Source organism: Peromyscus eremicus, chromosome 3 (genome assembly GCF_949786415.1).
Source record: "Peromyscus eremicus chromosome 3, PerEre_H2_v1, whole genome shotgun sequence".
NCBI lineage: Eukaryota > Metazoa > Chordata > Mammalia > Rodentia > Cricetidae > Peromyscus > Peromyscus eremicus.
In genome coordinates this window covers 154,948,897-154,961,572 of record NC_081418.1, presented here as the reverse complement: position 1 = coordinate 154,961,572, position 12,676 = coordinate 154,948,897, and the positions used below count along the sequence as shown (strand labels likewise).

The window sequence follows — 12,676 nt, the reverse complement described above, 5'->3', positions numbered from 1 at the left end:
GGGGCGGGTCACAGTCCAAAACCTAACGCTCGGTTAGAAGGCTGACTCCTAAGGGCTGGCTGTGGTGAAGGGGTGGTGTTTGCAGGCACGGTGCTCTGGGTTGCATTCCTCAGCATCACTGTGTCATTCGGCTGCTTCACAGAGAGGGGGCTTTCAACCACTGTATTCTGCAGATACAAGCAAGGATAAGGAGCTAGAAAGTACAGAAAACATTCCAGCAGAGTCCAGCCTTGCTAGGAGAAAGGGGGCACAAACACATGGACCTGGGACTTGTTTTACTTCGTTGCTTTCTTGGATTCTCTGAGAAACTTGGGATACTGCACTATGAGGGACAGGCCTTGAAGCACTGCTGGATGGCTTCCACTTATCTGTCACTCTCAGTGTTTGGGGTACGAGGAGGGTGCAGGTGAGGGGCCAAGGATTCGATTCAGCCATCACTATGGGAAGGCAAAGTGCCACCTCTGCCATTAGACATTAGGCTGGGGGCTGCTGGGAAGCATGACTTCAAAGAGGCTGGACCTGGATCTGTCTGTGCCTCCATTAGCAACGAGGCAGGATTCAGTGGGTCACCAGAAGGGCAGGCTCTTAGTCTCTGGCTCTTTAGAACCTTTACCAATGGGAGCTTTTGTTTCCAGATCATAGATACGCCTTCAACTGGTATTCTCTTGCCTTTTAAAAACAAACCCAAAAGCAACCTTTGAGAATGATTCTCTTTAGAGAGGCAATTCAAACACGGTCACTTTACCACAGTGAGATCAGCTGGGACTGGAATCTGAAGTGTTCCCTGGCAATACCGGGCACTGATCCAGCAAGGTTTTTGGCCCTGGACAACACAATGGCATTGTTGGAAACTGGGGGCATCTTTAAAAATCCAATAATTTTAGTAAACCACACAGTGAGTATTCTAGAAAGCTGGGCATAAAGACAAACACATATAAACTACTTCGTTACAAACTAGCTAAACTATGATTTCAAGGCTTTGTGAATATATTGCTTAATGTTATCGTATTGACCAGATGGTGCTGTCGCTGATCATTAAACAGCAACAACTCCTGCTCAAAGGCCTACACACAGCGTGGCAGTCACAGCCCTAGGAGAGAGCCCACTACCGCTGCTTTGCTAAACGGATATGTCGCCAAATTACCTCCTCAGTACTTGTGCTCACATCCACAGATCAGTGTTGCTCTCTCAGCATTGGCCAGAGAAGTCTTTCTGCGGTGGGCAGCAGGCCGGAGACTGACAGCTAGTCAGTGCTGAGAATGAGTGACCAAAGGTTCAGCCCTAAACTGGACATCTATAGCACCCTCCCACCGTGCTGGGGAACAGCATGGAAGAAGTCTGGAAGAACTGAAGAGCGGGAGTGTGGGGAGGGGTGCTATGAAACGCTGTCTTCTCAATGTGATGTGGGCATTGCACTCAGGAGCTCACACTTCGAAGCTGCGGTTCCCCGCCACGTTCAAGCCAACAAAAGCAGTCAACATTCGAGCAGGCAGCATTTGGTGGGTTACAGAAAAGGGGGGGACCCTGAAACTGGAAGGGGGATGTGTGTTGGGAGGTGTTTGGGGAGGAATTAATTGGGGGAAAGTATGTTCAAGATGCATTATATACATGTATGAAATTGTCAAAGAGTAAATAAATTCTAAAAATGTTTTATGCAAAATAAACAAACACATCCATATCATTAGCATACAAGTTTACTTCTGTTTTAATAAATGGTAAAATTATATGCATATCAAAAAATTATTTAAAATAAAATTCTTTATGGCTTACTATCAGTAATGTTTGAATTGTGTATCTATTTTATGTACTATATACTTGGGGTTAAGAAAAACATTTCTCCAGCACACCTTTAATTCCAGAATTTAGGAGGCAGAGGCAGGCAGATCTGAGTTTAAGACCAGCCTGGGCTACATAACAAGTTCCAGGCTAGCCAGGTTTGCACGGTGAGATCTTGTCTCAAAATCTTGGGGGTTGAAAGTGGAAAAGCTCGAGAAGTCTCTCAGGACCAGCATTCCCAAAATTCTTAGGATGTCAGCTGGGACATTTGTAAACTAAAAATTCTTATCCCCACAGCAGCTCTACTGGATTAGGCTGTTGGGATGGGAGTTGGGGCGGTGAGGCCTGTCTAGATCCACATCTCACTTTTGAACTCTCTCAGAACATCCTAGGGCTGCCACGCAGCTCAGCGGTAGAATATTACCCAGCACACCCTGGGGCTGCACACCAGCGCTGAATAAGGAAAGCATCCTATCACAAATCACTATGAAGTCTGGCTGATGAGGTGGCTCAGTGGGTCGAAGTGCTTGCTGAGGAAGTCTGATGGCCTGAGTTTGATCCTCAGGACCATGTGGTAGGAGGAGAGCTCTGGAGAGTTATCTCTGGCCTGGGCACTATGGTGTGTGAGAATGTGCGTGTGTGCATGCCTGTGTACATGTGAGCATGGTGAGTGTGTGCGTGTGCTCGTGCGCATGTGATGTGCAGTGGGGAGGCAGGCACGTGTGTGCAGATTGGAGAACAACTCTGTGGAGTCCGCTCTATTCTACCTTGACAGGGGTTACTGGAAATGGAGCTCGGGTTGCCAGGGCCGAGAAGCCACAGATGCCCTGAATGGCTGCTGTATTTCACCTACATTATGAGCATTTGGGGTGCAGTGGTGAGGTAGGCAGGCTGACTCCTTCGTCTCTTTTAGGAAGAAAGCTCATGACTGGTTTGCATGAAAACTACTGGCCCTAAGAAGTAACCAGAATAGGAATAAAAATAAGTATACAGTCAGATTCCAGCTATCGAAACATTAAACATTTTAAATATATTCCTTTTTCTATTTTTTTTCTTTCAAGTTTTTAAAAGTCAAATAAGTACATGAACTGGTTTTCTCAGGAGCCTGAACAACAGAAGTGTAAAAAATGAAGTCACCAGCCCTTCGGCCTATACTGAACACCTCACAAAACAAGGAGTTGTTTCTGGAAACAGAGCCTCCCTTAATCTGATGTCAAGAGACTAGGTAATTGTTTTTCTCAGCAGGACTCTGGGCTAGGGTTTCTCCTGGCCTTCCTATCTGCCTAGGAAAAGGTGTCTGTGACTCTTCACTCCCAGAGAAAGAAGAAAAGCCAAGGGGAGCATCCCTCGGCTTAAGAGGGGAAGGGTCAGAACACCGAAACCTGCTGGAGAGGGTTCAGAGACAAGGCCGCAGGGCCCGCGCTCTCCCGGGGCTCAGCGGCACAGGAACAAAGGTGCAGGGAGGCCTCTGCGGAAGGACGCCCTGGGCGCGGCCCATGGTCAGCTCCAGCGGCCTCCCTTCGGCACCCAGAGATGCAGGCGGCGGGGCTGCTGCTGCTGGGGCTGGCTTGCACCGTGCACGGGCTCTGCTCGCCCTCAGTGTTCTACAGAGACTGTTGGATCCGCCGCTTCCCAGGGCTGCTCCTGGACCTAGAGGAATCTCAGAGGCTGGGGGCCCAGTTCCTCAAGTACTACTCGGAGAGCACCGGCCAGAAGTGCAGCCGGAGCTGCTGTCTCCGGAAGGATGGTGAGCTAAGGCTGGCTAGCCCATCGGGGTGGTGTCAGCGCACGAGGGGAAGGACCAGCGAGGACCCCGGGATCAGAGCACAGGCCCAGGCAGAGGGGGAGGACCAGCAAGGACCTGGGAGGACCCCCGGATGGGAAAGCAATCAGAGCAGGTGGTTTCGAACGATCTTCGATCTTCGTGACTCTGTAGAACCCAGGGCATCCTGCTGTCTTTGTCAAAATGCTAAATGGATATAGATTCCTTCCAGGGTTAACTAACTTGATTTTTTTTTTTTCTTTTTTCAAAGCCCAATGTTTCCAATAAGCTGGGTGCTGTGGCCTCCTAAATCTATAATCCCAGCACTTAGGAGCTGGAAGCAGGGAGATCAAGAGATCAAGTCCAGGCTTAGCAACACTGTGAGCTGAGACCAGCCTGGGCTGAGATCGTCTCAAACAAACACAAACAAACAAAATGATTTACAACAATTTACTTTTAAACTATTATTTGCTAGTTTCCTTTAAAATATTTTTTGTTAATTCTTTGAGAATTTCATTATTTTGGTCATATTCATCCCCACTCCCTCCTCTAACTTTTCCCAGATCCCCCACCACCACTCAACTTCAAATTCTCTTTTATTTAAAATAATCCACGGAGTCTAATTTATGCTGTGACCATGGGCCAATCCCTTAAAGGACACAGACTCTCCCTCCATGGAACCATCAACTGTCAATAGCTCCTCAGTTAGGGGTGGGGGCTCATAAACTCCTTCCAACTCCACGGTGGAATGCTGACTGGCTTGATCTTGTACAGCTGTGAGTTCACAAGGTGTTTCTGTTGGTTTGCTTGAGACATGCTTTCATCCAGCCCACTTTGAACTCACTTTTCAGTGGAGGCTGGCCTTGAACTCTTGGTCCTTCATCTCCAAATCCCAAGTGCTGAAATTCTAGGCATGCACCACCACACCTAGTTTAATATTTTTTTCTTAAAATAACTTTGGTGGTTTTAGTGTCATACATATTTTATAAGATGTGTCTCTTGGATCCATAAGAAATGTGGAGCATAATGGATAGGAGGTTGGAGTATGGATCATGCTATCTTCAAATTTCCCTAACAGACAGCTTTCCTCTATAGTAGATGGGATTTAGAGGTAAATATCTCTCGTATACCCACATCAAAGCCTTCAAGGTCACAATTGCCTGAAGACACTTTCATTTTCAGTTTTCCCTAATTTTAAAGCTACCTGGACAGAAGAGCAAAATAGTGTCTTGTTGGAACAATCCCCACCTTCTTTTTAACCATAATTTGATACAGATTATTCATTAAAGATATCGCTTATCCAATTATATATGAAAATTTCTGAAATAAAATTTGAAGTGTTCTGGAGAGAGCAGCAGATTTTCAGGGATCATGGTTCGAGAGACTTGTCACAGGCCACGACCTTCAAAGCTAATGAGACACGAAGAGCAACAAATTTGATAAAGGACCTTTTCACAGCACGGTCAAGGGCTGGGGTTGCGATTCAGTTTGTAGGGTGCTTGCCTGGCATGCTGGAGGCCTTGGGTTCCCTCTCCAGCACCTACACCCAGAGTGGTGTCCCACATCTGTAATCTCAACACTCAGGGGAAAAAGCAGGGAGATGAGAAGTTCAAGGGTGTCCTCAGCTAGGCAGCAAGTTTGAGGCCAGCCTGGGATACATGAGATCTGGTGAAATAAAAACAACACAGGAGATGGCCTAGTGGTTAAAGTGCTTGCCAGACAAGTGTGAGGTCCCGAGTTTGAATCCCCAGAACCCACTTAAAGCTGGGCACAGGAATGTGAGCATCTATAATCCCTAGTGGCCCTAAAGGGAGGTGGGAGATGGGATGCAAAGACCGGGAGTCCTGGATAGCTCAAGGGCCAGCCAGTCTAAGGTATGCAGTGGTGAAGCACACACTGGGCTTCAAACAAGGTGGAAGAGGACTGACACCCCAGGTTGTCCTTTGACCCATGCACACTCACACCCACGCACACTCACACCCACACACACTCACACCCACACACACTCCCTCACATATATATCACACACACACAGAATTACATAGAAAAAAACAGTCCGGGGCTGTCTGTCATCCATACACACCTCAGCAGCCTGTGAGTCAGGGCAGGAAGGCAGGGCCCAAGCTTGCCACTTCCCTGTCCACAGCTGGAGAACTGACTTATGAAATCTAAGGTCTCCTTCCTGATCTCCCTCTCTTCCCTCCTCTCCCTTCCTTGAAGTAGCCCAGGCTACCCTAACTCAGTCCTGATCCTTCCACCTTGGCCTCCGGAAAGCTGTTATGTCGGTGGGCACACATTGCTGGTTCCATAGAGGCCATGTTAAAGGGCTGGAGAGATGTCTCGGGGTTAAGAGGTCCTATGACTCTTGCAGAGGACCTGGGTTCAGTTCCCAGCACCCACATTAGGTGACTCACAACCATCTGTGACTCCAGCCCCAGGGGTCGGATGTCTCTGTTCTCCACAGGTTCTCACAGTGATGTCGCTACCTCCCCCTCACAGATACAAACACATAATCAAAAAGAGTCAAAACAAATCCTTCATAAAAAGAATTATCTCCAATAAAATCACTCTCTATAAGTCAGGTGTGGTGGCTGATGCCTGTAATCCCAGCACTTGGGAGGTTGAGGTAGGGGGATTGCCTGGAATTGTGGTCACCTTGGGATACATAATAAGTCTGAGTTCAAGGCCAGCTTAGGCTATACAGTAAGATCTTACCTCAAAACAATATTGTTCTCTACCATATCAATGACTTTCTTATCACAAATCTAAATATTAAGTAAGAATGTTTTCAGTTCCTCTCTCTTATAACTTCCCAGAACCATCCTTGGGGACTGTTTTTGCAACCCAGATTAATGAAACATTAGTAATTAATTTTGTCTTATTATTTCTTCTCTGGAAAAGATAAGGAATGCAGGGACCCAAGGGTGTCCCAGAAATGAGAGTGGAGCTGTGGCTCCCCATGGCTAACCCTCTTGAGAGGCAGATCAGGGCTTCACAGCCCAGTGCCCTCCCCAACCTCAGCCTTGAGCCCTGGCATACTGTGTCTCTGTAATCCTACATTATTAGAATGTGTGATACCTCTGAGCCAGCTGACGCATCTCGTGGTTCTGTGTCTGCTCTGCAATGGGAATGAAGTCCCACTGCATGTTAGGGAGGGTGCACTCAAAGTTTTGTACCCAATAACTGACTATGGGTTTCCAGAAACAACACAGTACATTTTAAGGAGCAGCTTTAGAAAAGGGAGGCCAACATGATACACCCTGCTAATAATCCCAGACGTCAGCATCCTTCTAAGACACTGATTTGGCTCCTGGGGTAAGGTTTGTTCCCAGGGCCACACCTTCAGGTGTCACATGATCCCCTGGCTCTCCAGTGAGCCAGCCTGTCCACCACTGTCCTTCCCTTGTCAGTGGTCACAGCTTTCTTTCTATGTCCCTCTTCCTCTGTGGCCCCAGGACCTCAGCATTCAGACAGCATATTGTGCCTGGAAACCAGACAGGTACTTTCCAAAGCTTTGTGTAGACAACTGATGTTTTGCATACACAAAAAATTCTAAGACTAAAATATAATAATTCTGTGAGGTATGGTGGTACGTGTCTTTAATCCTAGCACGTAGAGGCAGATAGAGGCAGGCAGATCTCTGAGTTTTCTGAGGCCAGCTTGGTCTACATAGTGAGTTCAAGGCCAGCCAGTGCTACACAGTAAGTCCCTGTCTATAAATAATCAGCCCATCAATTTAAGGCTAATTACGTGGCTCACATTTACAGTCGTAGCACTCAGGTGAGAGGCTGCAAGGCCTGAGTTCAGACTGTCTACATAACAAGTTCCAGAGAGGCCAGCTAGAGCTACTTAGCAAGATCTTGTCTCAAAAGACCAAAACCAATGCTGGGTGGTGTGATCCCAGTACTCAGGAGGTAGAGGCAGGCAGATCTCTGTGAGAAACCCTGTCTCAAAAAACCAACCAAACAAACAAATAAACAAAAATTCCAGGTATCCTCTGTGGAAAGGAATATATCAGAGAGTACTTTAAAGTAATATTTTCTTTCAAATAGGTATATTATATAGTTTCAATTTTGCTTGTTTTTCAAGACAAGCTTCTCTGTGTAAAAGTCCTGCCTGTCCTGGAACTCTGTAGACCAGGCTGGCCTCGAACTCAAGAGATCCACCTGCCTCTGCCTTCTGAGTGCTGGGATTTTAAAGGTGGCCCAGTTTCAGTAGTTTTTAAGCACAGCACGAGATTGGGTTAATTCAGTGTTACAGATAGAAATGGAAGCTACTCAGAGCCCATGTGACTGGCAGCAAAGCCAGGCATGGTGGTTATGTCCCTGGACCCCAGCATTAGGAGGCTAAGGCAGGATGATGACAGGTTGGAGGCCCACCCGCACTATATAGCAAGACGCTGACTCCCTCACACACACACACCAACTGAGGGAAGCCAGCAACCTATGCAGATGCCCTTGGCCTTTACAGTTTCCTGTAATGTGGCTGTCTTCTTCCATGATCCCATCCACGACAATGTCAACTGCCTCCATGTCCACTGCCCAACTTTGGAGAGCTGCATCCTGGAGCCTGGGACCAGTGCCGTTCTGTACAACATAACAGCAGGTAAGGACTGCCTCATAAGACCTTGGAAGAGAGTGCTGGTACCCTAGAAGCACTTGTAGCCTTGAAACTGGCAACACCAGGCTGAAGAACCCAGGCTGTCCTTTTCCAGCAACCCATCTCTCCCATTTCCACATGTGCTCCTGCACACATCCGTGTGTTCACACACACACTTCCAGAGACTCACACACATGCATGCACACATGCACATGGTACTGCCTCAGCACAAAGACCAGAAGAGGAAACAGCAGTAGAAGGTGAGACCAGGCAGAGGCAGGCAAGGAACTCTGAACCATCATCAGGACAGTGTGAGACCAGGCAGAGGCAGGCAAGGAACTCTGAACCATCATCAGGACAGTGGGAAATCTGACCTGGCCAGAGGGATGGGGACATTAGGAGCCACAGTGGAAATATGGCTCCAGGAGGCCAGAGTGGTGTCTTCAGGTTAACTTTATCAGAAACGGAGGGAGCTGGGTATGGTGGTCTCACTTGTGGTCCCAGCACTCTGGCTAAAGACCAAGAGAGAAGCATCACTAGTTCAAGGCCAGCCTGGGCTACATAGTGAGGTCCTGTCTCAACAAAAAAATAAGGAATCAACAAAAGCATGGAATGAGAAGACACTGAGATTAAAGAGCTATATATAATTGCCTTGGTCTAGGTGGGTAATATTCAGGATACAGGTTAGACACCTAGTCAGGGAAGCATTGGAACTCACAAGGTAGTGGCAATTGTCACAAAGGAAGCATCTGAACACTGGAAAGAAAGATCTATTCGGAGTGTCTGTGGTGCTGGGGATCGAACCCGGGGCTCCCCACTGAGCCACATCCCCACCCTTAGTTACCCTTTAAATGAAGAAAATGGTGAAGAGAGAAGAGTCAACCCCTGCTGAGCTAGTGCAGGATGAGCGGTGGGGGTGGGGGAGGCAAGAAGCTGAGGTCAGGGTTTGGCTTTGGGCATCCTGGGAGATGATGCCAGGTGAAGTGTCCCATAGAACGCTGGGAAAACAACAGTGCGTGAAAGAGGAAGACGTGGAAACATGTCTGCAGTGCCATCAGCACGGTGGGGAGCTGTGGAATTTCTGTGTGTGGTCAGTGAAGGGAAAACTCACTGAAGACTGAGGATGGTGTTGTAGTTGGCTTTCTGTTGCAGTGATAAACGCCACACTAAAAGCAGCTTGTAGAGTGCAGTGTTTGAGTGGTAAGCGTCTGCAGAGGCTTGGGTACTTGAAAGCTTGGTTCCCAGTTGGTGGTGCTCTGGGAAAGTGAGAAGGTGCTGGAAGCATGTCCCTGGGTCAGGCTCTCAGACTGGACAGCCTTGCCTTTCGTTTGCTCTCTGTCTCGTGCTTGCATTTGAAGATGTGATCTCTCCATTTCCTGGCCACTGTGCCTCCTGGCCATGGTGTCTCATCACAGCAACAGGAAAGCCAACTAATGGGTGTGTATGTGTGGGCTTACTTCATGTGTATCCCTGGCTGTCCTGGAACTCACTCTGTAGATTAGGCTGGCCTTGAACTCACAGAGGTCCACCTGCCTCTGCCTCCTGAGCGCTGGGATTTAAGGTGTGTGCCACCACTACCATTTTACAATCTTGATTCCCAGCTCACAACCCATCACCAAGGGAAGTCAGGGCTGAACTTGACAGGAGCACTTACCAGCCTCCTCTCTTGCTTGTTCCCAGGCTAGGTTTTATACAGCCTGGGCCCACAGTGGCTGAGCCCTCTTACATCAACCATCCATCAAACAACGTCCCACAGACATGCCCACGTGCCAATTTGATGGAGGGTAATTTCTCAGTGGAATTAGCTACTGCTGAGAAGTCCCTTCTCCCCAGGAGGCTCTGGCTGACAACAAAAACTAGCCAAGAAGATGGAGACCATGGAGCCCACAAACCAGCCAAAGTCTAAAGGGAGGCAGACAGTCCAGGTGGACTGCCAGGGAGACTCAAAAGAGGGTCCCACGGTGCTAAAGACAACTGACAGGAGACAATGACCAGGAAGTCAGAAGTCACTGCCTCAGAAGCTTATGTTTTACACCATGATGAGGGATAAAACCTCAGAGGCCAAAGTTGGGAAGGAGGGGCAGGGAGGGAGACAGGCAGACAGTACTCCCTGGCAGGGGACTGGAGAGCTATACAGACTTTTTTCTTTCCCCCTAAAAACAAGTGTTTGGGCATTCCTAACAGAAAAAGGAGAAGATGCAAAACCAAAACAGAGAGGCTTCTGGCTTTGTTCCCAATTTCAAAGGGCCTCCTTCCCTGGCTGTTTTGCCAGCTTATTTTAAAGTGGCGTACAGTGTTCCCCACGGCTGCTGGCAGCACGAGAACCCTGGCACGAAGCCGTCTTTGTACACAAAGCCTTCTTCTCGTACAGCCATATTTGTCCATAGCAGAGAGTGTCCCAGGACACTGGAGAAACTCGGCACCCAGCCTGCTCCAACCTTGGGAGTCTGTGGATCTAGAACTGAATTTGGCTCAGCTCAGGGACCCAGTGAGGCAAAGCCTCAGAACTTACAGGCTGTGCCTAAAGCCGTCTCACTGAAACTAAACTTAATACAATGTATATACTTTTCTGAAATTTTTCAAATAAAATAAAAAGTATTTTTTAAAAATTAAATGATCTTATTTATCTTTCAGGCATAGATCCAGATTTGCTGGTTTTTGAGCATCCATCTCCCACATACCCAAACACCCGCTCCTCGTCTGATTGGTGGGATAGACTGCGAATTCTAAAAGCTCTGAATGTAGGTAATAAAGGACTATACACAGATGGGACGCAGCACATGCGGCTGTCCACAGAGGCTGCTGTGTCTACTACACATCAGGATCTGGGTACAAACACAGGTACCAGTTATTCCAGGAAGTCAACCACAGATCTGGGGATGAGATTCATTTCTGTGAATGTGTCCCCTGCTACCAAGGTCAACATGGAGTCACCAAGCACAGACTTCACCCACAGTCCAGATAACATGACTATTTCTCCTTTCTTTGGACCCACAGACACAAAAGTTTCTCAGGTGCCTGGCCAATCCCGACTCAACATTAGCAAACAATTACTGAACAAAACAAAGGGGTCCCACAGTGGAAGTCACACAGCTGAGGATGAAGTGCCTCAGGACGGAGCACCAGTGACCGCAGGGGCCTGGCTGGCTTCTGTGACCCTGGGCGCTGCCATGGTCTGCCTCTGCTGCTGTGTGGTCATCGGGGCATCCAGATGCTGTGCACTGCAGAGGTCAGGATAACACACTGGAGGAGAGTTCCTGAAAGCTGGAGCCAGGTTATGGGCTTTGTGTTGTCAGCTTTCTCTAAGAAAACATTTTGGTAAAAAATAAATAAATAAATAAAGCTATGCCAGAAACCGGAGTCCTACCAAACGGCCAAGGTTTGGTAAAATTGTCTACTTTCCTGATGATTTCCATTTCCTGAACTGAGAGGGAGGAGAGGGGAGGAGGGGAGGGGGAGAGGGGAAGGGACAGGAGGGAACCAGTTGGAAGGGACAGCAATGTGATCCCAGCACCCTAAAGATGGAGGCAGGATCAGGGGTGAGTTTAAGGCCAGCCTAGCCTGTGTGAGACCATCTTTTAAAAGAAAATGGGATGGGAAAGGGGAAGCGGAGGAAAGAGGGACACAGGCAGCCTGGCTCAAAGCCAATTCTCAGTGACTGTAACATGGTGATAAAAACTGACTCAAGGTTTGGAAAAATGAGCTCAGGCATCAACGTAGCTGCAAGCAAACACTCCCTGCTTTTCAGGTCAATTGATTAATGTTTCAATCCCTGGGATCCACCCGGTGAAAGAACAAACTCCAGAGATTATGGTGGCATGTGTGCATGCATGTGCACACACACACACACACACACACACACACACACACACACACACGTATACACCAATAAATGTAACAATATCCACCACATGACTAAAAACTTAAACTAAAAAGATGAAAGAAAAATTAAAGAAAAAAAGACTAAAAGAACACTGTTACCTCAGATGTTAAGAACAAACTGTCCACTGGCTTAAAGGATGTCTCTCTTTCCCCAGTGTTGACACTGTGCTGTGGGATGTCTTTCTGTATGCTGTGAATATGTGTTGCTCTCACTGGTTGGTAAATAAAGCTGTTTTGGCCAATAGCCAGGCAGGATAAGGCTGGGTGAGAAATCAAGCTGAGGACTGGGATGAAGAAGGGCAGAGTCAGGGCAGATTCGATCCAGCCAACCAAGGAGCAAGATGTCAGAGAACAGGTAAGCCACAGGCCACGTGGCGATGTATAGATTAATAGAAATGGGTTAATTTAAGTGTAAGAGCTAGTCAGTAATAACCCTGAGCCACTGACCAAACATTTATAATTTATAAAAGCCTCTGAGTGATTATTTGGAAACGGCTACGGGAAGGGGCAGGACAGAGGAAAGCCTCTGGTCACAACACTGGGTAGAAAGTAGCAATTTCTTTAAATATATAAAGAAGGGCCAGAGAGATGGTTCAGTAGGTCAAAGTGTTTGCCTGACCACAGGCTTTCAACCCGAGACCCACAGTAGAACCACCA

The 12,676-nt window shown here is 47.7% G+C and overlaps 1 protein-coding gene across 2 annotated transcripts; it reads left to right on the top strand.

The window, feature by feature from the left end:
* The first annotated feature begins 3,024 nt into the window (after positions 1-3,024).
* On the top strand, positions 3,025-11,497 carry Mansc4 (MANSC domain containing 4). 2 transcript variants are annotated; one of them, XM_059256393.1, is made up of 3 exons: positions 3,287-3,523; positions 8,009-8,143; positions 10,772-11,497. In XM_059256393.1, the coding sequence occupies exons 1-3, from the start codon at positions 3,310-3,312 to the stop codon at positions 11,374-11,376; spliced, it is 954 nt and encodes a 317-aa protein (XP_059112376.1). In that variant the 5' UTR covers positions 3,287-3,309; the 3' UTR covers positions 11,377-11,497. The 2 variants fall into 2 exon arrangements, with proteins under 2 accessions (XP_059112378.1, XP_059112376.1); XM_059256395.1 differs by lacking the exon at positions 8,009-8,143 and having other exon boundaries at positions 3,025-3,523.
* Positions 11,498-12,676: the final 1,179 nt, after the last annotated feature.

Excerpts from the sequence above, each read along its gene's own strand:
- Mansc4 (XM_059256393.1), top strand. The coding sequence starts at position 3,310 with ATGCAGGCGGCGGGGCTGCTGCTGCTGGGGCTGGCTTGCACCGTGCAC. Across the intron at positions 3,524-8,008 it reads CTGCTGTCTCCGGAAGGATG|TTTCCTGTAATGTGGCTGTC; the intron begins GTGAGCTAAGGC and ends TGGCCTTTACAG. Across the intron at positions 8,144-10,771 it reads TCTGTACAACATAACAGCAG|GCATAGATCCAGATTTGCTG; the intron begins GTAAGGACTGCC and ends TTTATCTTTCAG.